This window comes from Lagopus muta, chromosome 9 (assembly GCF_023343835.1).
Source record: "Lagopus muta isolate bLagMut1 chromosome 9, bLagMut1 primary, whole genome shotgun sequence".
Lineage (NCBI taxonomy): Eukaryota > Metazoa > Chordata > Aves > Galliformes > Phasianidae > Lagopus > Lagopus muta.
This window is the reverse complement of record NC_064441.1, coordinates 15,079,473-15,106,998: the sequence shown is the minus strand read 5'-3', so window position 1 is coordinate 15,106,998 and position 27,526 is coordinate 15,079,473. Positions and strand designations below refer to the sequence as shown.

The 27,526-nt window shown below is 41.6% G+C and overlaps 1 protein-coding gene across 7 annotated transcripts in view; it reads left to right on the top strand.

The window, feature by feature from the left end:
* Positions 1 to 16,969, top strand: part of NYAP2 (neuronal tyrosine-phosphorylated phosphoinositide-3-kinase adaptor 2) — a 153,271-nt gene extending 136,302 nt beyond the window's left edge. For 6 of the 7 annotated variants that reach the window (XM_048954995.1, XM_048954999.1, XM_048954997.1 and 3 more), the window contains one exon: positions 13,017 to 16,969. In XM_048954995.1, coding sequence (XP_048810952.1) covers positions 13,017 to 13,244 — 228 coding nt within the window. In that variant the 3' untranslated portion in view covers positions 13,245 to 16,969. Of the gene's footprint in view, positions 1 to 269; positions 7,164 to 13,016 lie in introns of those variants that run through there. The other variant, XM_048955000.1, reaches the window with a different exon arrangement.
* Positions 16,970 to 27,526: the final 10,557 nt, after the last annotated feature.

Genomic DNA, 27,526 nt, shown 5'->3' with positions numbered 1-27,526 from the left:
TTATACACCCCTCAAGCTCCAGCATGGAAAAGGAGAGAGGGAGGCAGAATGTTGCATTCCGTTATATCTCATCTTATAGTGATCTCTTGTGCTTAGATAGGTTTTATAAGCTTGCCAGCAGAATAGAGAAAGAGGTTTGTTCCCTCACATAAGAAGATGAAACTTTTCAAATACAATAATACTTGGAGAAGGAATGAAATGCAGTGTTTATGGGAGTTTTCACTTTCTTCATATTGTTTTTTTGTTATCTTTATCTGGGCGTTTTTCAGATCTCGGAATTTACCTTTTTGAAGAGCAGCCTTGAAAGGATTTAACCTACGTGTTGAGTTGGAACAGTGTGTTTCAGTATTTCAAAAAAGTGTCTTAGCTCAACAGGGAAATGTGTGGGAAGGATGCAGCAGCCTAAGAAGCACAATGCATGTGGCTGTTCCCTGGAAGTGACTGACACTCACAGCCCCTGGAAGCTGCTGAGATGTTCAGAACATCAGCAGGAAGACAAGGAAACAGGCAGGTCAAACCCATTGTACATCCTAGATTGTGAGGGAAAGTAAGGAGATTCTCGGCGTACTTAAAGGCAAAGCAGACAGTGGGCACAAGCAATGCTTTTATCAGCAAAAAGGAAAGAAAGTAGCAAGGAGATGAGAAGAAAGGAAGCAGTGAAGGGCAGCAACCTTGGGGCTTGCTCTTGTAGGACTTTTGGCTGTGTGCCTCTAGATCCCTGCAGAGAGGGCTCAGACATGGGGACAGCAGCCAAAGCACAGCCCTTTCAGCCAGTCCTTCTTTTTGAGGGTCAGAGTTGTGCATGAGGGTGAAGAAATTAATGTGATGTCCTCAGAAATTTAGAACTAATATTCCCCATAAAAGACTTAGACTGTCCATGAAATGGAGAGATTAAAAGCCTTAGAAGTTTAAATGTTTAATTGAACAAATGTTACTAAGCTATACCTCTTGCAGCTTATGAAACAGAATCAGTGAGATCACTGTTCTATCCTGCCTGCAACAAGAAACTAAAAATTTACTGGAAGTTCTTCATCTCCAGCTCCTACAGCATTGTACATGGTTCTACTGAAAATAATTAAAAACTTACTGTAGCATTAAATATATAATGTAGCTATGTGGAATTATTTCAGTCTAAGCATCTGTAAGTTGCCTATAAAGGATTTCATTTGGTAGCATTCCTTCCTCTTTAGGGAATTTTTCTTTAAGGCATTTCTCATAAATTTGTTTATTCTCTTCTAAAATTTCTAAATTCACTTCAAAGCTTGTTCTGAGATTTTCGTGTGCAAACAATTAGCTTAGTCACACTAAGAGGGATACAGTACCAGAACAACAACAATTGCAAAGTTTATTTCAAATGCTGTTGCAACCACTATTAAAGACATTGTGCCTTGGTTTAAAAAAAAAAAAAAAAAAAAAAAAATTAACAAAAACAGAAGCATGCAATTTCCTTTTTTTTCCCTTTTCTGTGTGTATTTATGTTTAACTCAGGGGAAGAATTTTATAATATTCTTAAAGGAAAAGTAGAAATAAAAATGGCATGGATTCATGAAAGCATGGGTTTATATATAGGCATTCTCTGTAAATGAACCAACTATTCTGTACTTTAGGTAGAACACCCTTATCTGTCTGCTCGTGCACATTTCAGTTACCTCCATGCACTTCCACTTGTCTTACCTGTTTTGTATATGAACAGAATGTATTGTACCATGTTTTCTGTTCAAACTGTGTGTGCCTGATGCATAAAACAACGCAGATCAGCAAGGTTTCCCCCTCCATCTGCACTGCCACAAACCATCCAAGCTTTGTTCTCATGGTTGTTGCCATTTCACCTGAATCTTTTGATGTCTGTATAGCCTTATACAGTATATTGCACTTACTGTACCTGTATAGTATCTCGTCTGTATACTGTATGCACATAAATATGTATATTCACTCATGTATGTATGTATAGTATGTTTATATACCTATGTATATGTATGTGTGTTTGTTCATAATCTTTCACTAGAACTGTGTGGCTATTCATGTACATCCTGTGTGTGCCAACTATGGACAAGTATGAATGCCAGCACCCACTTTTGATAACTTACTTTTATTCTCATTTTGTCTCGTTAAACAATGAAAATAAAAATGTCATGTATTTTAAATGAGATCCTTAAAAGATTATTATTTTTACTAATGTAAAGTTTTCAGCTTTTCAGTAAAAAAAAAGTAATAATAATGTGTATATATATATGTATATTTTTAACAGAACCAAAATTGCAAAGATACTTGTATTTTTCATGACAGCTTTTTATGGTTGAAAATTATTGGGTAACAGTCCACACTCTGTAGGCTTGATTCATGCTGGCCAGGTGTCCCTTGGTTTAGAAATACTCTTACCCAGTCGGGCTCTCATGCAGCAAATCCCAGTCGGTACTGAAGGAGGACTTGCACATACAAGTGCTGGATAGAGAAGGGCCTTACTCAGCCTGTAAATTGTCTCCAGTGCAGGTGAGCTCTAGGAGCAGTTTCAATACCGTACTTAATGAATCAATTTTATAGCAACATTTTGGAAACGGTTTGTCAGCTATGATTTCAAACTGCCTCTTATGCTTTGCAGTCTATAGTAACACACAATGCCAATTGATTAGGCATTTATTGAAACAGCTAACGATCATTTACTGGCCCTTTACTTAATCACCACACAACTGAATACAGGCGAGGTTAACTTGCCTTAACTTCCCTTGCCCAGAAGGGCATTGACATCCCTTTAAATCAAGGGGACGATTGATACGTATTTTCCAGTTGAGCGTGTATTTGTTCTTCACTGCATTGGAGCTTCCGTAACAGTGGTATGTGTTTCTGTCTGAGGCCTGGGAGTGATAAATTCATTTCCTTTGACTTTAATCCTATCATCGTATTGTCTTGTCCAGCCAGACCCGTCTCCATGCACAGTACATTACTGCAGCAGTGTGGCAGCAGCTACTCAGAAAAAAAATCTTACAAGAAAGATCTTTATGCAGGAAATAGTAAGGAATTTCCAGTGTGACAGAGTCACTGTTATGAAAAACCTTCACCCCAAACAAAATTGCGTCATAGAAAATCCTTTCCATTTTTTTTCTATTCAGTTACAAGGTTAAATTCTGACCTCGCTCACGTCAAGAGCAAACTCCCATTTCACTCATAAACTACAACTGGAATGTCCGAGGAATGCTTTTTCTCAACAAAAAATAATATGGGGAAAGGATACATTCCATTAGGCAAGCTTTGTGTACATGGTCCAGCAGGCCAATCTTAAGCCTTTTCGAGACAATGGTAATTAATGGTCTCTGGGGTCGTGTTGGCCCATCTCTTTTTTACAGTCTGGAAAAGCACAATGAGTGTCTGGGGTTCATAATAACTATTGTATAATTTACATCTGGGTCGCAACAGAAAAGAGTAAAAATGAGAAAGGACAATGGCAATACTATTTTAAAAAATAATAATAAATTATGGCTCTTGCTTGATTTCTGAACCAAACTTTAAAGCACAAACCAGAGCAAACAGCAGGTTTTTGCTGGTTGGCGATTTGTTCACTTATGTTACAAGGGATACATGTGTGTAGCTTAACATGGATTAGAATGTTTGGTGCATAACCTATTGTCTTAAGCCATTCCTTACAAGGTGGGTGTTTAAATTTCCTGGGGAGAGCTGGAATTCAACCCAAGCTACTGCCGTCAGCTGAAGCCACTTCTGCCTGATGGTTCACACAAATGAAGCTGTGGTTCAGCATGCTGCTATTAGAGGTTTACTCTGTTGCAGTCTTCTCAGTGAATTAATGCTAAACCAGTGTCACGCTATATCAGCAAATGTCATCCAGCTGGAGATTGCCTTTTAAACAGAAAAGCAAAAGTAACATATGGCAACCACTGCACCTAGTGAATCCCAGTTTCCAAAATCTTCATGTGCCAGTCTAAGTTTCTCGCTTGCATTTTAGCTCTGTCAGTAAATCTAGACTAAATTAGATTTGGGTGCTATATTATTTAGCAGCTTCTCATATATATGAAATTGTATGATGTTGCTCTGAGGCTAGAGGAAATGTAGTACTGCATACCAGGAAAGGCTCTCACATTTGGATTCTTTAGAAGCTGTCAGTACAGTTTCTAAGTCCAGGATCTGTTCATTAACTGTATGTCAAGCTGGGGTTAGTATGCTTAGATCACTGAATGCTAAACAAGTAGATCTGAAGGGAGCAGCACTTTCAGAGCTGAGGCATTCTCCCTTAATACATTATTTTGGTTTTGCTTTTTTTTTTATAATATATTTTAAATGATTCTTATGACCATTTTCTTGAAAATACTAGAAAAATGCAAAGACTTAGTGGCTTAGCTGAAAAATCGGTGGTGAAGTTCTTAACTGTCACGGCAATAAAGATTAGTTGAATATTCAGTTCAAATGCTGGCATCAGGAGGAAGAGTACTGAAGCTCATGCATTTATTTCTGGCTTGCGTAAAATGATGTGCAATAAAGTGGGGAAACTAATGGATTTTGTGGTTTCTCCATGTTACATTTTTATATCTTTAGACCAGGCCACAGAGTCCACTTTCTCTTAGTTCTTCAAGTGTTGGGATTGTTTCCACTCATTTTCTTTATTCCTAGTTCAATTTTTCTGTCTGTCTTGGTCACTAATGGATGACAAGAAACAATGACCTAGAGTTTGTATTCTGCTGCCTTCAGCTCCCTTCTGCACAAGAGCTTTTCAATCTGCAAGGGTTGGATCTTGAAGAGATAAGGATTCTGCCCACCAGCTACTCTCCTTGCTCCATGCCACATCTTAACTCAGAGGAGGAGGTGCTGGAGACACTAATTGCAGGTGTTCTGTACTGTGGACATGCTTGGTCATAGGTTGGGCTGCCTACAGTAGTCATCGAGGTCACTGCTTCAAACCATCCTGCTATTTTAGGACTGGTAGATGAGCAGTTAAGGCACACATGTTGGAGTAGCAACTCTCAGCAAGAGGAAGAGCTGGGGGGACAGGGTTAGCAACCTGTTAATGAAGTCTGGGACTTTGAAGTGTTACATTGTGGTGCAGTTAGCGCAAGGTCTTTGTACCACTGAACTCTCACAAAGACTGGGTTTTCTGTCCTTTGTGCCTCCTGTGATTGACACAATACAATATTGAATTTTGCCTTTCTATTTTGCAGTGAACGAGAGGATGTGTCATGGTGGGTAGCTTGAGTTCTACATGTATTGCTTAGCAGAGGCTTTGATTTGTCATAAGTAATCTCAATAGAAATGCACTTTGTGATGATCCACTGTGTAAATGAGATGCATGAGACTACTTTACACAATACCAGTATGAGTTGCTTTACAGCCTCTTACTTTAAGCATACCAGCATTTATAGGATGTGTTACCTAATAGCAAATCAAGCAGTACATTTCAGACGGTTGTTTGGCATAAAAAAAAAAATTAGCTTAGAAGAGAAAGATAGAGGTTTACAAATATGTTGCTAATGCAGGGTCGGGGAGATCTGTAGTGAGACTGGCAGCATGAAAACAAGCTGCAGGATGGGAATTTATTCTTTAACGTTTTCTTTATTTATAGCCTCAGCAATAGTCTGAGGGTAACCAGAAAACTTGAGGCATAGGAGTGTGTGCAATGCTGATTCTGTACAAAGTAGCTGTGGTATTTAGTAATTGGAAGCAATGAATCATGAAACAGGAGGTCTGGAGTCAGAGGTGCTGATGGCTTATTAACTATTTGCTAATTTAATTTTTAGGTAAGTGTTAATTGTTCATAATCTTGAATCTTTGGGAATTCTCAGAATTCCAAAGATTCTTGTTAACTGCTTTTAAATAGTGGATTAGTCAGACCACAGAGCACAATGTAATAAGTCTTTTAGGAAGTCCTGTATTTAGAAAAGGTGCCCAGACTTCTCTTACAATGTTGCACCGTATAATTGCAAGAGCTGTATGAAGTGGTAGAACAGTTTTTATAGGGAGTCTTGTTTTGTTTTGTCTTTTTACAGTGGTGTCACTTGTTTGAAAACATATTCCCAGAAGTTTGGAAATACAGAATTATGGGGATCAAAACAGTAAACTCAGCAACTCCAAATATTAAAATGCGATGCGTACGCGGTTTTTGAAGTTGAAATATCAGGAGTCAGTGAAGTCCTTTAAATATGCAGTGAAAGATATTTTGTTCAAACCGTTGTGCGAATGGAATTCTTTCCCAACCCTTAAAAATATGATCACCTGGATTTTAAAACCGAGATGCCAGCAACTGTGTGATAACACCTACATTATTTCTGCCACAGCAGAAATGACAGGTTGACTGGCAAATGTTCACTTCCAGATCTGTGCCAGTAACATTAGAGATGTTTCTATACAAACAGAAAATTGGCTTTTAGTGGCTTGCACTGAATTAGAAATATAAAGGGAAAAATTCTTGAGAAAGCTGGAAATGCATGTTTTCTTCCACTTCTGGTCTGTTATATGAGTCAATCAGAAATGTACTGCTAGCAAAGTTTATAAAAACATACGCTTAGTACAGGCCACCAGTACGTACTTCTATGCCTTTTTTGGTTAATATTCCTCCCAGTTCAAGGAAAAAAATGAAGATTTCCTTGTGTGTCCTAAGAAGAAGAATTTGTGCAGGAAGCAAGAGGGCAGTGCACGGCGCGTAGCACTGTGTGCCTGAGCTTGCGGTGCGGCTGCGGGAATGCAGGGGGCTCACTGCGCTGCGGCTGCGGGCTGGGAGGACACCGTTAGGAAACACCTTGGATGCTTCCGGAGGCAAATTTGCAATTGTGTGCAATTGTGTGCTCAGCTGTCTCTGGGAGCGTTACCATGCACTGACTGCATGGCGAGTGTCTGCTTTCACAGCTCACCCTGCACATGCTATGTGTTCCTGAATGTGCTGTTACTTTTAATCACCTCTGCATTAATAACCAATTGTTGTTTTGAATTTAGCGATGATGGGAGAGCTGGGTAGCAGTACAGAGCTGTTAGAATGACTGCCTGGGCTGAGTCAAACCGTACCTTCTTTTATGTCAGTACTGTTCCAGAGCAATGGTGGCAGATGCAGCCTGTAGCTTTACGCTCACTTCCCAGCTTTTACAGCCACTGGAGGTAACAACGTTTAATTGCAGTGCAGTGTTTGTAGCTAACAACAACAGAAACCTTGTCATTTTCCAACTGCTTTTCAGAAGGCTTTTAAAAACATTTGGGGGGTGGGGGGGGGAGGCGGGGGGGAGGGAGGGGTGTTACTGTTTGTTTGAACAAAGTGTAGTCAAGTTCTTTGACCCGTGGAGTTGGTGGGCAGACTCCTGCTGGCTTCGGATGAGAAAAGATCTTGGTGCCCAGAGCCTTTGAAACCTGATTCCTGCTGAACTCTTACATTGGACAACTCCCATTTTGTGAAGGCATGCTAAAGGATCTCCGCGTCGAGCTAAGACTGTCAGAGAACGCATCATAAGCTAACTCTTGCTACTTAGCTTAGCCCGCTGCCACCTGCAGCCATGGCATACGGCTGCCTCCTAGGAGCCACCCTCTGGAGTGGAAGCACCTTGGAGACACCTCCCAGCCAGCTGGCTGGGACCCATGTGCATGAGAGAAGGCACCATCGAGTGTTTCAGTGGGAAAGAGAGTTTGGAAGCTCCTGTTTGAGCACAGGCAAGAGGAAAGAGGGAGGCAGTATCTTTTCCTCCCAGAGGATGGTAAGTGGCTTTCAGAAAGCCTTTTTGTTTTACTTGTAGCCTGCCCAAACAATCCAGCATGCTTGGCTCTACTGAGTGATGGGTAGCACTGCTCACAGCTTGCACTGTTCATGGGTCGCTTTGTTTGCAGATGCAGGAGGCATTGCTACTAATCTTCAAACATCAATGATGTCTTTATTTCATTATAGTTTGAGTTGGTTTAAGATCACTTTGTTACAGCCTCACGTCAGCTGTTGGGCTTTCATTTTATTTATGATATGCTGTTGTCATGAAGAAAAGAGTGTTTGTACAATATCCACGATCACACATGTGAGGTGTGGTGCTCCTCATCCTTTGTGTAAATGAAGTCAGCCCCTCTGCCTGTCCTACAGCAGAGCGAGGACACCGATAAGAACGAGAAGAGAGCAGCATCTTCCCCAGCCCCATGGCATGTACAATGTCAGCAAAGTGGGAACCTGTGGTACTAGGAAAAAAATTATGGAAGCCCCACTGAATCATCTATTCAGGGACTATCTTATTGCTTCTGATTTAAGTTCCAAAGAGACAGCAGCATTAAAAAAAGGCAAACCAAGAATTTGACAGCCAAGATGTCACACAGAAAGCATGGGTTGTGGCATTGTCTAAGCCCTTATGCAGTGATCCATCCTTTTTTTTTTTCTTTTTTCTTTTTTCTTTTTTTTGTCATTAGAAGTTCATATATCTTAAAAGAAAACACTCAGAGAAATTCCAGAACATAAAATATTGGGTGGTTAATCCAAATATTAGAAAGGTTTGCTCAAAAATTGATGAAAATGGACAACGCTTTTGAACTTTATGGCCAGAATATTCTTCTCCCCCATGGGATTTTTAGCAGCACCTATTTTTCCTTATGGAACTATATTGCACCTTTCAATGGAACATTTTCTGAAATGCCTTTCAGGGCTGTGAATTGGCATGGATTTATCCAACCCACACTTCACTGTTATGGCCTGGCTTCAGAGATTATTCACTGTATTTTCAGTCTGGCTCCCACATTTTTCTTTTCACAGCTCTCATATTTTTCATTTGGAAAGGCTGTGCAATATAGGATTCTTTGTATATATCATAAAGATTTTGCTTTATTCTTCTTCAGTAGCATGCATGTGTCTGACATCTCACAAAGACCTGCTTGTTGGTATTTTGGGTCCTGTTGATGAAAATCTGGTTGCTGAAGGGCCAGGATGTCCTGTCTGGCATTTTAAATGGTCACCAACAAAAAGATGGAAGACATTTACATTGTTACTGCAGCTAAGAGGTTTGGAAAGTCACACCTATCAGTAGCTGCTTAATAACGTTTTCTTCTCTTTCTTTCTGTTCAGAACAAATCTGTTGCGCTTTGCTGGGAGCTGGGAAAGAGCTATGTTAATTTACATTTGTGTTTCTTCCTTTAAATATCCCCACTTTGAGTGCTTTTGTGGAGGAGCCATGCAGCACCCAAGACCAGGCAGAGCCCATACCAGAGCAACAGAAATGGGAATACTCTGCAGGAGTGTGTTTCCCAAACCCTGGGTTTTCTTCAGGATTATGAACATTTCTCGGTAAATTTGGATATGGTAGAGAGCTATGGAGTGTGCTGACCTCTGGTTGACAACCTGTTCTCTGAGAGCAATTCAACTATAGATGTTCTGCCCATCAAACCTCTGCCACAAGACTCCTGGAGGCACCTACACACAAAAATACACCGATCCCATTTTGTAAGGGAGGGAATTTGTTCAGCTAATTTGTCTCAGACGTTCATAAAGTACTGAAACACTCACCAGCCTTTTGGGCTCTGCTGTTCACTCAGATTTTCTTAGACAAAATATTTTGCACAATATTTTGAGAATGTTAAAGTTGCCAGAATTATTTTTTTTTTCTTAGTTGAAAGATGGTTTTATAAGGTGACTTCTTGTTCTGAGACGCTGCCAGAGTAAAATCTGAGGGTATTCAGCAATCATTGTAAGGTTCACTGCTAATATTTTGAGAATAAAATTATTAGAAATAGGGCAGATAGGAAAAGTAAGGTGACAAAACGTTGATCTCTACTAAGCTGATGAATAAAACCGTGTAGAAGAACTCAGTTTTGCATAGTGGAAGAGGTTTTTGCTTTTTTTTGGTGGATGTTCAACTTGTAACTGTTATTTTTTTGTGTCCCTCGCATTGAATATATCCCTTTGTAGAGGTGATTATAGCAACTCGGTGCACAGGTGAGGCCAGAAAGGAGGGAGAGTATGAGAAGAATTAGTTCTGGTCCCAAGTGAGAGCTCCATTGGTTCAGCAGCCACAGAAAGGATTTAAAGGTTTAAGTCTCTGTGCTAGACATTGGTTTCAAGCACCTCAGCAGCCCTGCAGAAGCCATTGCAGGTTACTGCTGGGATTAAACAGCTCAGCTGAGTGCTGTGCTGGCCTGGGAGCCCCACTGCCCGTGGTCTGTGTAGGACTCGCTGAAAATGGAGGTCGTGCAGTTGGAGATTTTGTGTTAGCAATAATTATTGTCATTATTCTCTCTTAGGTCCCTCTTGCACTTGCTCAAAGCTACATTTTAATATGCAGATATTAATTCTAGAATAGGGCAAAATACCAAAAAAAGCCATGAACATTTGTTCTCCTTCTTAAACTTTTTTCCCCTTATCCCTTAAACACAGCAGCAGCCTATGTGCTCACTCAGTCCATTTTGGCAAATGATTTTCCATGTCTCCTTTCTGCACTTCATGCCACACACACATTTTCTGAGTGTAGTGATGGGAGAGGAACGTGCTCTGCGGGAAGGTGCTGTGTGAAAAGAACAGCCTTTATATAGTGTTTAAACTAAATAGATATGGTGTTTAAACCATCACAAGTAGTGTTAAAAATCCTGTGTCCTGGAAAGGGGAAATGCTTGAATTCTATGTGGTAAAGGACTCTCTGACTGCTTCACAATATGGTGGACAGAATAAAAAGGGGTTCTGGAGCTGTCTACACTTAGGTTTATTTTAGGGGCTGTTTTGCAGGGGGTGGCAGAGTGTCTGTGTAACTGATACATTCTGCAGCACCTTTTCTATCTTTGTGAAGTTGCAATTGGTATTTCGGAGTTTAGCACGTCAAAATTGCGCTTCAGTCCCCTTAAATCCCACAGAGTGGATTAGCTACCAGAAGACGCCATGCTGGCTGCAGCACCACGTGGTGTGATGGTGAGGATGTGGGTGTTGTGGCCAAGGCACACTCCCTTGGATGTGCTGCAGGCAGTGTCGATGCGTAGCCGCAGGGCTTGGTGCCAGTGCGGGCTGTTTGCTCGTGGGACAGTCATAAAAAGGAGAGGGCTCCACATGCTTGTAAGGGGACACCAGCACTCAATCACTGCTGCCTTCGAGTTCAATCCAGAAGTTGGTGTGGTGCCGTGTGTTGTCATTGTGCTGCTTAATGAGTTGTTTGCAGACTGCGCTGTCATGTCCTGAGCCACGTAGGAGAACCCAGCCAAAATGAAGACACTGCTGTGTAAGTGGTAATGCGTCCTTGATGGATAGCGTGGCAGGAAAACTGCCTCTGTTAGAGCCTCATCCACAGCCCGTGGAGTCACTGGGGGTGGGAGGAGTGAGTGCCACCATTGGGATGGGTTGGGGACCAGGCCAAAGAGACAGCCAAAGGGAGAAGGTCCTGCTTTGGGACAGGGGACCTGTTTCATACCTGCACTATGTTATGAGGAAAAACTGAGCATTGGATTGGAAAGAGAGGCATAGTAGGCTTCCTGAAGATGTTTAGTTCAACTGTAAGGAGGGTGTAAGGAGGTAACTACAGGTACGTTACCCATGTAACTGCAAATTCGTTAGAACGTTCAAGAGCAAAACCTATGTTGTGATCTACTCAAAGAACTATTTAATAGATATAACACAAGGTAAGCATATTTTTGTTTCAGTATAAAGAAAGAACATTTTATCTAAAATTCTTTTATCCTGTATCAGCCATTGAAAACCATTTGTTACACCAGTTTGTGAAAAAAAAGACTTTTCTGTACTTTGTTATTTTTCTATTTGCATTCTTTATTACTTTTTTTGTTAGGTTTTCTCATATTTATTCCTTTACTTTTACTTCCTGCTAGATTCAGAACATTTTCCATTTATCCAGAGAAGCTAAATGAGCTCTAAGCAGACAGCAACTACAGAGGTCAATGGCAGTTCCTTTGCTGTCTATAGGAAGACCAGTCCCCAGTGCAAGGAGCTCAGTGCATGCCCACATTTAGCATTTTGATATTTGTGAATGAAATGCAGATGTGTTATTGAATACTACTAATAAAAACACATTTCCTTCATGAATCATAAAATGCTGCCAAAGGATTAGTGCACATGTGCATTTGCATGACAAGATCAGAAATGTACTTGGACAGTCCCTGCAAGTGCATGGCATGCATTTACTTAAAAATTTATCACCAGTGGGGAAAATAGATTTTGAGAGACTGCAAGAAATCACTTCAGATTTGCAGATTATGTGCTCTGAGGAAGATCTCTGGTTTGCAGGAATGCAGTGTGTGATCCAAGTATGATAAGCCCTTTCAGGAGAGTTTAGTATTTGGGATTTCAGTTACAGAAGCATTTGAAGACACACACATTTTCTTGACACGTGAGCACCATGCTTAACTCAAATGAAGCCACTTTCTCAGGCTTTGGCGGGGCTGTGACATACACTTACAACTAAACATATGCTAACCTCCTTTTTTGGATCAGGATCCTCTTTTGAAATATTCTACATGTGTGAAGACATGGAGTTTCTAATCAGTTGAAGGCTTCTAGATAATGAAATATCATCACAGAGAAGGATGGGATAATCCATATAATTCTCATGGAGCTCATTAAATCACTTTGAAAAAACAACTGAACACAGAGTTATATTTAGCTTGATTCTCAGAAGTGTTAGTAGCATGCTTTTAATGTGACAGATTGGATATGGAAAGCAATATAAAACATGGGCTTCAGTGTATAGAATTTTTTATTTCTTCAGCTTAAGGACATTGTTAAAATCCATGTGCATTTTTAAGATCTTTTCCATCATTTAAGATTCAACTAGTGCTGGTTTGCCAAAAACATTCATCTTTATTAGCTTTCAGTGCTCTGTGCTCAGAAGAAGTTAAAAAGGGGACCATTTATTAGCCCTGTTTTTCTTTACAGTAGTAGCAAGAAGTGAAGACTGATTTTGCTTCTTTTGTTGGCATAGATATTTTTTGTTCTGAGACAAATGGGAGTATTTTAAGAGTGATGCTAAAAGAACATCTTTCTTTCAAAGAAACGACATCTTCAGTCTATAGCTAAATAGTTATTTGTATACTTTTTTTCTTCTTTTTCCTTTCTTCCTCTCTTTTTCTCCCCCTAACAGGTGACATGTATGCAGTGGTTGCAAGGGGACCATACAATGCTGGATATGATTGAGAAAAAACGTTGCCTCTGCAAAGAAATAAAAGCTCGACAGAAATCAGAGAAAGGACTCTGCAAACAGGACAGCATGCCTATCTTGCCGAGTTGGAAAAAGAACACCGGGACCAAGAAATATAGCCCTCCTCCTTATTCCAAACAACAAACTGTTTTCTGGGACACTGCAATCTGAGAGGTGTGTGGAGGATGCTCTCTCCACCGCATTGCACCATGCACAGGTAGCCAGCTTTCTTAATGAGGCAAAGGCTCTGACTAGGACTTACCTGCAGGTGGTGAACTTCCTCGGAAAACAACGCACCTGTACAGTGCTCACCTGTCAATCAAAAGAGAGTTCTAAATTTCCAACTGGATTAAGGCATATATATTTATCCAGGATTTTTTTGGATCCAGAAGATATTAGAATGTAAATATTTTGCCAATATATTGAAAACACCCAAACTAATAACACTGCTGAAATATATATATATATATATATTCAAAAATTTATGAAGAATTTTACTATATAATGTTACTGTTATATGGTTTTATTAACTATTTTCTATGTGGTATTCTAATGTTCCCTCACAACCCCCACCACCATTTTATTTCTCTTACCTGCCTAGATTTGGCCTCTGTACAAAAGCATGTGGTTGTACATTATATTTAACGGGACAATGTACAAAACAACTCGGTGCTAGGGCTGTAGAAGTTACCTAGAGTTGTGCTGGTTAGATGTCCTTAGCTTTTTTGGAGGGAGGGCTGGACAAGGGAGAGAGTTTTGGTGTAAAACAGCAGAACTGCAGGCCATGCAAATGGGAATGCTCAGTGTGGATGCCCAAGTTTACAACACAAATTTCTCTGCATCAGTTTTCTCACAAAGTTAACTGCATAGATTGCCCGTGCTTTTATCCTCATCGGTTAATCTCCATCTATAGCTACTTGCCAACAAGGGAAGCTAAATTTTCTGAAGAAAACCCCAAAACAGAAACTCCTCCCCAAGACATCCAGCTGGCTAGTGGAGACCAAGGTTCACTGTGACTGAGCGATGTACAGCCCGTGGCAAGGAGCCCGCTCGTTAGCAGGTTACAGCCGTGGCATTGCAGCCACGGCTCCTGTCTGCATTTGTCTTTGGTCCAGAAAAGAAGGGTGAAAAACCTGTTTACATGTTTATTAGTTTTATTCCAGCAGCATGTCCTGTGTCAGATTACTGTGTGTTACCTATGGAGGTTGGCATTCAGCCCCCCTGATGGCTGGTACAGAAATCTCCCTCGATGTCACGTGGGTTAGAAGCAGAGGCCATGTAACATGTTCTCCCACATCTGCCGTGTCATCTTCCTGGCTGCCCCTGTAATTGGCTTAGAGTCCTGTATGATATTACACGCATTTTGACAGAATATTATGTCATGACCAAAGAATTACGACCTCCTGGTTTTAACGGGAGAAAGAAGTGGTTTAAGCTGATAATGAGGGTGAAATCCATGTGGTGAAATATCTTCCAGAAGAAGTCGTTGAGAACGAGGGAAGCTTGTACTGCTGTGGAGTGGGAAAAAAAATTGTGGCATATATTTTGTATATTTAAATTTCTATGTGTCTGAAATTTGGTAGCACAAAATTTCTCTTTAAAACAATCATTTTAGTATTATATTCTGTGAGAAGAAAAGTTGTGTTGTTTAAAACTTCTTGTTATATCGGCTTTTCTTTGAAATTCTATTGACAGCATTGCCACAGCTGTAATTGCTGATCAAAAAACCAAAAATAACAAATTTTAGAAGGTTTTTGTAATCTATATTGCTAAAGTTTAAGTTTGAGTAATGCTTTATCAGTAGCAGTTTCTTTTCAGCCTCTGAAATAAAGTTTTTAAATATTTTATAACTAACTAATGTATATTTTGATGTCCAAACTGAGATTTCTGTAAAAGATGAAGTGTGTGTTTATATGTGTGTATGTATATTAGCATTATTGTGTATGTGTATATGCATATGTATACACACATATATATGTATATATGCATGTATCTCTCTATATACTCATAGATGTGTGCATTAAATAGTTGTATGTTAAGGATATACCGTGACAGGAATGGGTACGCAATTGAAATGCAGATTTAAAGACCCCCTCACAGCCCAAATGACAGAAGAAGTGAAAAACTCCAGAGGCTGTGAAGGAATCTTTGAATACATGTGACATCCGCTACACCAACTGTACATTCTGCTTATTCTCTTTTTTTTTAAAGAAAGAAAATGGCAGAAGAAAAACTCCAGAGATCTCGTAAAGTTCCAGAATCTGCTGGAAAGAAGACGGCTTGTTGGTTGTGAGAAATCTGTTGAGATAACGGGTTCATTGTTCAGAAGGCATTTGTTCTTTGTCTTCCTTGTTAGGTGGCAAGAGAAGAAATTCTCATAACCATGCCTGAAATACTCAGCTCAGCTCTTTCCCCATCTGCACCAAACCTGTGGTGACAAAACAAAACCACCGTCTGGCTGTGCTGTGACACCCACGACGTGCTGGCTGTGCAGTCCCAACCTGTGGGTGAGCTGGGTGCTGCACTGTCAGACCCTTTGGAGGACAGCAAACATGGAAGAAAGCAGTTCTGCCGTGTTCAGTAGCATTTGTTCATTCCGTGTCCTTTCCACATCAAGGCGTAATAGGAATAACGATCAGGGAATTGAAGCATTCTTGTCACAGACTTGCTTGTACATTCAGCCTGCCATAGAAGCCACCCCTTGTTTTGCTTTTATTGCTCAACACTATTTATGTTGTCCTTAAATAACTGCCGTGTGCTTCCAGACCTCCATTGTATCCCATGGAAACAATGGCATTTTGTTTTAAAGTGCAACACTACGTGAAAAAGTAAAATAGAACTTAGCACTTACCTTCCAAGCACTTTAGAAATGTGGACTGAACCTCACGCTCGTGAGAATCGTTATAAGGAGGAGGGAGTGAGGCTCAGGTTGAGGAGTTTCCCAAGGTCACGGACTCAGCCAGGGCACCACAGACGTGTCCTGGTGTCCTGTGATGGCTGGCCCACCCCATCACTCACATCGCAGAGCGTCGTGCTGCCTGCTGCGCCATCAGGACGCTGTTCAGATGTTCTCCACATTCCCTATTGTCTCAGCAGTTTCTGTGTCACAGGGTGAATGACAGTGCTTAGCTACGCGCAGTCATTGAAGCTGTAGTCTGTATAAATATGCAATCTGTATATACATACAGATCACATATATACACACACTTATGAAGACTGTATATATGAAGTTGTTTGGTATGCACTTACTTTGCTTTAAACTCCTGAAGTTAAACATTATTGTGTAGCAATTTGTGTAAAGTGCACTGTGATTTCCAGAAAGCACAGTAAAGTCACAGGTCTTGTTATTCTTGCACTAAAAATGTGTTTACGTATATTAGCCAATGTATGTCTACTTTATTGCTCCTTTTGACAAAGCAAATGGTATACAATGGTATGGGTTCTTTTTGGTTTGGGTTGTTTATTTATTTTTAAGTGGACAATGGCACTATGTTTTTAAATGACAGGGTTTTTAAATGAAATGAAATCATTCTGTGTTCATTCCAGTGTAACACATTTACCGATATCTTAAAACTGAATGTCATGTTGCTTTTTTTTCATATTTCATTAGAAATTGTCAGGTATGTGCCTGAGATTGTGTAGGAGTAAGGAGTAGCTAGAGGCTAACTGTAATAATATATTACTAGCCGTTTCTATATACACAGTATAAATACATATTAATTTTCTTTTCATTTTTGTACTTGATTTTTTTAGGTAAGATGTAATTAAATGTAACTTTGATACTTCTGAAGTAATAAGATGTTGTTTGAAGATCAATTCTGCTTTCTTTAGTGCATTGACAATATTTTACAATAATTTAGTGCTTATTTATTTGTGCTCCAGTGTAATTATAATAAAAAGCAATAGTTTAAAATATTTGGCTGTTCATTTTCATTTGATGGTTTCAGTGTAAAGCTGGATTGTTTGCTAGGAATTAGCCAGAGTTTGCTTGGAAGAAAAGTCAAGTCACAGGTGTATATTTACAGCATTCCCTGGACACGTCTGTAATCGCATCGTTTGTTGGAGGAAGTGAACAAATTGCTTTAATAGGTTAAAATTTGCAAGTCGTGCCTAGTTGCATCTAATGCCATGACTGCCATCCTCAACTAAATCCTCAGGATAAAATTTCTCTGTAGAAGAGCAAAGTGTTTGTTTTTTTAAGCACCTTTTAGAGTTTGGTAATGAAAATGGTCACATCAAAGACCCCTCTTCAAAGATCTGCCCATGAGCAGAACATAAACTGATGGAAGAGGGACCCATCTGCCATCCAAAAAGCTCTTAAAAAATCTGTTCAAAAAGTCAGTGTAATTTTATATGTTTCCAGCCAGAGTCTTTACTTCCATCGCGATGTGAAACCTACCAGCAGAATTCCACAGGGCAGCAGGGCACGGCAGAGCTGTGGGATGAGGAGAGCACCTGTAGAACCCTGCAAATGATGCCGATCTTCTGTGTGACTGTTTTCATTACTTTGTGTCTTTTGTTATCGCTGAAGTTCTGCAGCATGGATTCTCTGTCTGAGAATCTTGTGTCCTAGTTTTGAAGATGTGATTCTATAATGTAAAGTTTCCAAGATGAAGTAAGCAGCAATCTTAAAAAGAATACAGGAAAAAAAACCAAACAAACCAGTAACATTCCTGCTATAGCACTGAGACCAAACGTATTTCTGTGCATGGAAAAATCTTCTTTCAATATGCCAAAAAGATACTGTCCATGTTTGCATGGATCTGTATGTAAAACCGATCCAGTGGAAATCTTTTGGTTGCTCTTTGCAGGCACTGATTCCAAGTCAGATTGCAGATGACTGAAAAAATGCTTTCTAAAAGTGTCCGTCCAGAAGCCATGTGCTTTCCCGAGGCACAGCCTCTCTCCTCAACATCAGCCTTGCTGCTAAGCTAAGCCTTGCTGCCAGCTTCTGCTCCTCATCCTCTCCCCAGCCCCTGCCACCAACAGGTGTTCAGAGTGACCCATCCTTCAAAGCAACCCCCAGCCTTTTGTCCCAGGCTCATTATTTTGTACATACATCCTATAGGGGTGACTAGAAATGAATGGAACAACATTTTGCAGGGAATTTTTTTTCCTAAAGACCTCCAGATTTAAAAGACGAAAAGAGAATGTCTGTCAGTTGAAGAGACAAACTGTGGTCTGTTCTGTTCAGTGAGACATTTCACAATATTTAGCCTCTTAGTTCCTGTCTAAAGACTTTCCAGCATGACTCCCTACACCCACTCCCTCCACATGTCATGCATGACCATTGCTGGAGACAGCAGCACCTGAAGGAATGAAAGGGAAGAATTGACAAATGCAGCAGGAAGCACAAATTGTGGGAAAATCAGATTTTTTTTCCATTTTAGAATATGTTTATTGGCTTTCCTTGCCACTGCAGAGAGCTTTCTATGTGCTATTGTGTGTTAAACAGAAGAGGTTTGAATTAAAAGGAGACAAGACCATAAAAAGCAATGGTTGAGTTTTACACTTGCATTTGCTCTAAGTTTATTTGAAAGTTGAAAGGTGCCTGCAGTGCTATATCTTGGGTATCTGCTCCTTTTGCATTTTAAAACCCGTCACAATAACACTGGCAGGAGTTACTGCTGTTTCCCTGCCTCAGTCATTCAGAGTGACCTTAGCTGGTGCCAGAGTGGCTGCAAAGCAATGAAAGCAGGCAGGGGCTGTCTTAGCAGGGAACCAGTAACCTGCCCTGAGCACAGCTGAGAAGCTGAGCAGCCATCAGAGGAGCAATGGGCCAGCATCGCTCAGATCTATGGCCAGAACTGACAGAGCTGGCAGGGAAACTGCAGGAAACTAAATAAAATTTACAAAAACTAAAGACAACTGAAAAACACTGCTCAAAGGCAAGACTGAACACATTTGGCATTTATTTTCTAAACCTGCCAACATCTCTTTTATGGTTCAGTTTTACCTTTAAAGCAAAATTCCACACCTGTCACCTCTTAATTGCAATTTTGGGTGTGGTGGTGGTTTCAGTGCTCTCTCCACCTGTGGCATATTTACATCCTTCTTTGTACTCTACTCTCTTTCTGTCTCCACAATTTCTTTCGTGATATTCTTTGGGAAGTATATTTTTATGGAACCAATGAGAGTTCCTCTGTCCTCTATTGTTCCTTTTAGTGTTGTGCTCTCCCTCCCTTGTTCTCAGCTGTCTCTCCCTAACCTTTCATGAAAACATGCAAAGAAAGCAGGAGACACCAACAGCTCTATTTTAAATAACAGCCTTTACCAGTGCTGTTCTGAGTGTATATACAGAGAAATTCATGATGTGATTCAGAAGTGACTGCAAAGACTGGCTATGAGGCACTGAGAAGCTGCAGTGAGCTCACAGCTGCAACTGGTCAGCAGGGAGGGCAGGTCTGATGGCCACCTGTCTGCTGGGCTCAACCATCCTCGAGTTGGAGGCACAGAAAGAACAGGCATGGGGGGGGGGGGGAGGTTCTGTGGCTGCTGCTGGCAGGAGTTTGGCATGAACCAGGAGGAAATGAAAAGATTGTATATTAAAATGAAGGACCGCTTTTCCCATAAGTCTCCCGCAGTGTTAATCTCTGCCCTATAAGCAGTCTGCAGCGGCTCAGGAGCCATGCTGACCTCTCCTAGCCCTGAGGAAGATCACAAAAGAGTGGAGGATCTTCACCTCTCTCTAGCAGGTACCTTTGTAAGCCTGGCTCCTTCTTGAACTCTGCCTGGCCCTTGGGCTGGGGGCAATGAAATGGAAGTGGGAGCTGTGGGGGATTAGGGCTGCTTCTCTTCTGGGCCTTATGTGCTTATGGCATAACTGGGCCTCTTGCTTAGTGTCCTTATGTGATCAAAATCTGTCTGTAACAACTGACCAGATGTTTGTGCTAGGAGATGCAATATGAATGTAGTAGCAATGCTTCCTAAATCCTTGAAAGAGACATGAAGTGCATGGGATTAAGCTGTTCCATGTTTGTACAGATGTACAGCCTTACAGATGTGTGCACAAACAAAAGAAAAATAAAACTGCTACCTCAAGGTTAATTAAAAAAAAAAATAATCCCACGTATCTCAGGAAAAATAAAAAGGAGATCAACCGGTGATTTCCTATTGCCTCTGGTGGCAATGGCTGGGTGCAGAAGGCCTGCAGAGCCCTGGGTGAGGAGCAGCTGGTGGATGCTGGGTGCCTCACCTCAGAGCTGCTGGGCGGGAAGCAGCTGCTGCCCCAGTGATGCTTCCTGCTCCTGTGAGGTGGCTGCTGCAAAGAGCTCCCATCCTGAGGAGGGCAGGGAGAGCAGTCCTCCCTGTTGGGAGGGCCAGTCTGTGCCCCAGGGTGAGAGATAGCAATTGAGTTTAGGGCATGAGAAATGACTGAGAACTTGGCAGCAAATGCTACGTTTCAGGCTCCTGTGCAAAAACCCACTGAGGAGAGCCAGCAGCCAGAACTCTGGTATCTGGCTGGCAGGGCCCTTAGGATGCAGCTCTTTGGGTGTCCACTGTGTCGCCCGATAAGCTTTGTGCTGACAGGATTTGCATCGGGCATGCTGCACTGTGCAGGAAGCTCACCCTCTGCACTCATTTCAGAAGATTGCAGCAGCTCGGTGGATTTCTGTAGGGACAGGCTTGGGATGCCTGCAGGCTGCCCCAGCTGAGAGGATGTCAGAGGGATGCAGCTCCGCAGTGCATGTGACGCCCACTGGAAGGTATGTTCTGGAAAATCCTTCGGTTCTCCTGCCTAAACATGGTGCACCATGCCTGAGTGCATGGCAGCCGTTAGGTCGTGGCCTGAACCAGTGATTGAGCACCTGGTGGAGAGGTGTGGCCAGGCCAGGTGCAAGCAATTGCCCTGTGCAAGTGCAAGGGGTGGAGCCAAGGTCCTAACTTCATTTAAGGGCTGGAGATGGGAGGGAAACATCTAGAAAGAAGCAACTTCTAAGCAGAGGAGTTTTCCAGTGAGCCCTTTTCTTCAGAGTGGGGTAAGCTATTTCTTCCGTATTCAATTGTGACCTTTCTTGGGTTATCTGAAAACCGGTCGGTGGTAACTACGTGCCTCTAATTTCCTGCCATGCGCTGGGGCAGGGGGATCCTGCCTAGGCTGTTAGTGCAGGCGTGGAGCCTGTGCTTCCTCAGCCATCACTCCTTATTGAATTTCTCTGGCCATGCGCTCTGTGACCTTATGCTTTGTTTAGACATTAGCACCTCTGCAAAGTGGGTGTTAAATGGTGCCGTTATGGTTGGTAACATTTTTAAGTCTACTTGAAGAGTGTAAATGATTCTACAAGGTACATGCCGTGCAAACAGCCTTTGCTGGTCTCCAGCTGTCCGGTCTAATTCAAAGCAAATCCCGTGGAATTCGGCTCCCCCCAAAGAGATCTTCGCTTTTTTGAATTCTTCGGGGTTTTATCACTGTTCTGGTGAACAGAACAACTGAAACTCCAGTGTGTTAGTTTTCCCACTGTGAAGAGAGTGAGATATCCTTTACTGAGCAGGCAGAGGTGTTTCTGCTGGATCTTCAGGCACCTCAGAGTGTTTGAGTTGTGTGAGACATCTGAAATCAATACTTTCCTGGCTCTGCCCTGCATCTGAGAAGGTCGTGATGTGGTGACTGAAGTCCCATTTGCAATAAGCTGATGGGATGACTTGCTCTTCACGGCAAGTGTCTGCCTGGCCTGGGTAGTGCCTGCTGGGTGAGCAGTGAGCTCAGCTGTGAGCTCCAGAAGGACCAGTGGTGCTATGGTAAGCTGGACTTTGCTGGCCTGTGTTGGCATCGGGAACAATAGGTTTGGGAAGTGGGGCAGTGGTGATGGTGTTTCCATACAAAACTTGGTCTTGACTGATTTGCATGGGCTGTAAGGTTGTCTGCCCCATCACTGGGTGTGGGTTTCTGGTCTAGGCAGGAGCAGGTGCTGTTCTAGGCTGACTGGAAGATCAACTAGCTTCAGAACAATAAAGCTATGGGGCCTCCTTTGTGTATTTTCAAGCAGTGTAAGCAAGTCAAGCAGGGGTAACTGCTAGAGACAGTATCAAATGAATGTATCAGAGAGAAGCATCTCAGAGGAACATGGAGTCCGGGTCTGCCTTGGCACTGAGCGTGTGCCTTCAAACGTGACCAGGATATCCCTAAGCGTTTCAGAAACAAGTACTGTGTAGTTCACCCCAGAATCAGTGCTGGAATGATTTTGCCAACATTTGTCAGTGATTTAGTACCACAGACTGCCAGAAGCTGTGAATTTGACCAGTTGCTCTCAATTCTTCCTTATACCCTTGCTGGCATTTCATTAGCACTCAGCAGCTCCCTCTGTTTCATTACTTATGGCTATATCTGCAGACACAGGTGTGTAAATCTCTAGTATGCTGTCTGCAGTAGTACTCTGAGAAATGATGAAAACCCTCAACAATAATGTTTTTTTGAAATGAACAAGTAAAACTTCTGATTATTTTTATTTGTAAAAAATGTCATGTTACTCTACTTTCCCTCTGTTCTGGTTCAAGCATGTGATATTTTGACAAGATTTAACCAAGTGAGTGTAATCTGAGAATAGTCTCACCTTCAGGAACATAAAAGCAAATCTGAGCTTAGGCTTTCTACACTTCTGTAAGAAAGTTTTCTTGCTGCCTCTTCAATTTCCACAGAGACACAGCTGTTTTTGTTAACAGACTTCTGCTGCATATAAATTATCTTTGTCCTTCTCTCTCTGAGAAACAATTAATACCTAGTGCCTTTTGCTCGGGTTTTCCTTTCTCTGTATTTCCACAAGATAAATGGATGCTCTATGAGGTGAGGTTAGTTGGCTTGGGGGTGGGAATAGTTGCTTGGTGTCTTGCTGTGGTGAAATATAGCACTTACATATTCTGATAGTTCAAGGCATGTTTTAGGAAAGTTTTATACTGTTTCTGTGACAAACTAATAGGAAATCAGGCAAAATGCTGACTTGGGACTTTTGCTTATGGCTATTTTTTGTCCTTCAAATTGTATCTCCACTGAAGAGCACTTGACAGTACAACAGAGAAGAACAATTAGTGCTGCGTGTGCTGCTGCGCTGGCTTAGAAGTACTTCTAGATTTACCCTAGACAGAAATTATTTTATACCAGTTTATCTTTGGATAGAATATTATTGGCTGATACTGCCAAGGTAAAGCAAAGTGTTAATGAGAGCTCAGAGTCAACCTGTCTCTGTGTCTCTGGAGACCTCAGCCTTGAGATCTCCCCTCCACATTTTTAGATGTAGTCTTGTTTTCTACTGTCTGCACCTTACAGACAGGAAATCCACTATTAGAAGGAATTTGTAAACTGTGTGGGCTTCCTGTTTATTTTTGAGTTTTTCTTCTGTTGTTTGGGGATATATTTCTGTCCTGTAAGCTTTTAAAAGAAGGAATAGATGAATTTCTCATGAAAAGAGAGGATGTATCACTTGTATGTACATAGTACAGAAAAATCAAAACCTGATGAAGTGCCTCTGAACAAGAATAAGAAAATAGGGCTATTTGCTTTTTGGAAAGTTGTTATGGAAACTAGCTCAAAATCCTAAATGGACGTAATTTATGTTACCATGTATTTGGCACTTACTGACTTGGGTGCGTTAGTAACTTTACTCTGAGAGTACATTACCTTCATACGGGGAAAGGAATGTCATCACGTGCTCCTCCAGAATCCAGCAATATATATTTTAATTAACAAATTATAATTAAAAATCCAAGTCTCACATTTATGTGCAATTTGATGTAATTCTGCAAAGAACTGTGAAACTTTAAGAGCTTTTTTGTGTGTGTGTGAAAACTCTTGAGGGGCATTAAACTCTAGTGTATCTAATTAATGCTTTAAATATTCTTTCCCATCAGCTTAATCTTTAGCTATTGCTTTGTTGCCTTGTTACCTAATATTAACTGCGTATTGAAATTGATTGTTTCTGGTATTTTCAAGTGTTGATTGTTCCTTCATGGCTGAACATTTTAATATAATGCTATTGATTTTTCTCACATTATAGCTCTCCTCATAACTCCTAACTACAGAGTGTCATTGTGGACTATCAACATGCAGGGACACCTGCTAATGATAAATTCAGGATGAAGAATGTCTTCTGAGTGCAATGTTCTTCCAAGCACTAGGATCTTAGAATAGTATTTCAGCTTTTCTTCAAAAGTAGTGAAAACATTTACCTGCAAACTTGAAATAGTGTGACATGGATCCTAGAACGTGTTGATTGGAACACCCTGTTGTCTCCATAAGATTCTCACTTACTGAGTTTCCACTATTTGTTTGCTGAGATCAGGGCAGGACTAGAGAATACTTCCTGCTCTCTGTGCTTGTGCTAAAGGCCACAAAAGTGGCCAGTGCCAGTGACTGCTGCTGTCCTTGCTGTGACTGTGTGCCTCCTCCTCCTCCAAAAGCTCCACTTCAGTGGCTTTTCCATGGTTATGTATCTCTGACGTGAGACCCAGCAACTGTCACAGCCTACTGTCACAAAACAAATCCCAATGTTTTGACCATCAGAAATTCATCTTCTGTTGTTTAGCACTTCATTAAAAATAAATTATTCCACATCTTCCTACTCATCTAGATTACACAGTGATTTTCAGTTCAGAGACCGTGATGGGGTAAGATAACAGAGAATGCTTGCATAGCTGGATGATGGTAGAAGGCTTTTCCTTCCATTCTTACTGAAGCAAGTGATTTTATTTTTTTACTTCTGAAAGTGCAGTTGGTATTTGAGGAGAGAGCTGCCCACAGCAGCTTTGAAGAATCGGACAGCTGAGGCACTACAGCAGTTTGGGCACCAGCACCTTTGTTGTTCTGATGTTATTGTATTGCTTTATGCTTTTGCTGGGGAACGGGGCACGATTTTAATGATCGAATGAAAAGCCATTTGGCCAAGAAATACTTCTCTAGATATTGCAAATGTTAGGACTAGGAAGATAAATGCATAGAAAGGGGAGTACAGTTAACCTACTTTCCTACCAGAAGACTTCACTAGGTAGTTCTTTATATCAACACCAACGCATCTCAGAAATCAGTTTTTGTTGAAGAAATTCTTGGACACTGGAATGGCCTCTTCTCTCTTTTTACCCTGGAGAGGCACAGGCTTTCTTTGTCCAAGCTGGTGCAGTTAGCTGCTTTCACTGCCCTGGTTCCATCTTTTTGCTCTGGGTCTTGCCTGATGCTATATGCAAGAAATGTGGCTAATCAGGAGGTCATGCTTAGGAAACAAGTTTGATCAAGGTCCTTAACCAAAAGTAACCATTGGGTATTTTGGTTTTGTTCTGTAGAGGATCCTCAGTAGCATACAAGGTGGAATAATCCAAGTGAGCATGTAAGCTTAGAAGCCGTACACCTGTAGGGAACCTTGCATCCTCTCCTAAATAGCTAACAGTGCATCCCACCTGGCTACAACCCTTTTCTCACCATCCTGTCCTATCTCAGCACTCGTGTTTGTGTACCTGTGTGCAAGGCGTCAGAGCAGTGGGGACGCTGATATTTTTGTAGTGGCCCTGACTGGCAGTGGGGCTTCCATTCCCACTCACCTGTCAATGAGCCTAGAAGCTCCACTGAAGCTCAGGAGCCTTTCTCTCTTTCTGAGCTGTGTGGTAGCAATGCTGGCTTCCAGCTCTGCCTCGCAGCTGTGGACCATGGTACCTGCATGATGCTTAGGGCTTCTGCCTGCACCCAGCCTACCCTGCTCCACTCATCTCACTGGGAATCAGTGCTTTGCAGGATGGATGAAATTAGCTAGACAAAGATGGAGTTGAGTAGAAGCAGAATCAATGTGGCATTTTGAACAAATATAGGACAGAAGATAAAGCACTGAAAAAAATAAAGCCTGCAGCTTGATCCAAATATAGAAAATACTGCTAAATAGGCTGGATATGCTCTGGTGGAGGAAGTAATAATAAAAGAGAGACAATAAATATTTACCAGTATTGTAAATAATACAGCTAAATAACACCAGGAAAATAGCCAAAGATACTGTTACAATTTAAGGCTGATGCAAAGAAGCTTGGTATAATTTGTACACTTCTTTTTTCGAAAAGAGGGATTGGAAAGGCATTAGCTAAGTAAATGGCAAATGATTTTCAAGTAGTTGGAGCGCTTGCATTGCCCTCGCTGATGCCTGGCCCTGAACAGCTTTGAAGCTTATGATATTCTGGATTCTCCAAGGTATGTTGTAAGCACAAATATGTATATACATATTTATTCTGAAGGCCATATACTGTTCTTTTTATCTTATTTTTCTGTGTTTTTGAAAACAGATTTTGTTGTGGATGTTGAGTTGGTTGCAGGAAACAACTGCACCAGGCCAATGCCTTTGGCACCCAGCATGAGATGTTCTGACCCTTGGAGCTTGGGCCCCAGTTATGTATTTGGAATGTCTGCACATCTTGCCCTTGACATGTTTCTCACTAGCTTCAGGAAGCTGGAGATGGTCATAAGAGTCTCTGTTTCTTGTCACCCATTAAATAAAAAAATTGTAAGATTGCCCTGTGATGATCTAGCTGCTGAAGTTTATTGGATGCTTGCAGGATGCTGTCAGACACACAAGTTGCATTGGAAGCAGTCGTCGCTGTGGTAGGTGACGTGCAGCTCAGCAGCCATGGGCTGGGACTGAGCAGCAAAGGCCACTGAGGAAGAGTTGTCATGAGGTCCGCTGTGCAAAGTGGCTGCTTTGTACTTCCCTGTACAGCTGTTCCCTGTGTAAGCGACAGCTTAGTGGCATCTGGGAAAGTCCTGAGCCCTCCTACCATACAGTTATTTGCAGACCAAAATGTATCATGGAAGGCAAATGTTAATTACCTGAAAATACATAGTACCTTGTGGTATTTTTCTGCTGTGTGAATCTCTTGCCTTTCTTTGTAAAGGAGCAAACTTCCAATTTTTATTTGACCAGCATGTGGTGCAGCAAGGCTCTGGCAATGAGCAGGGCTGGCTGCTGCACCAACGAGGGCACACGGCTTCCAGCAACCAGACAGGAGTCCCAGCTCTGACCCAGATGCAGCTGCTGTCCCTGGGCAGATAACGTCACAGCAGATTGACTGCACGATTCTGACAGTGGCAGCAGGAGAGGGATCTTGCTTGATACAAAGCTGCTGGCATCACACCACGGGTTATGTGTGTATGCTGAGTCTAGATCAAGGTGGCAACACGGCTGTGTGGTGTGAGGTGCTGTGCTGGTGGGTGGGTGCTCATGAAGCCTTCCATGGTAATCTCTGGAAGATCCTGAATTTAATTTTTCTGTCGGGCTTCTTGCTTCAGCAGTTTACAGCAGGGATGTGTGTTTATAGAGATCTGTTAGGCTGCCCTTTCAAGTGTTTAAATAATATTGTATCAACATGGCACAGACTGATCTGTATCTTAGCAACTGTGTCAAGTTCATGATGGGCTAAAAATCAAACGGAATCAAACAATCTGGAGTCTCTGAGTTGAGAAAGCTGAGAACGGGGAGAAAATTACAAGGTTA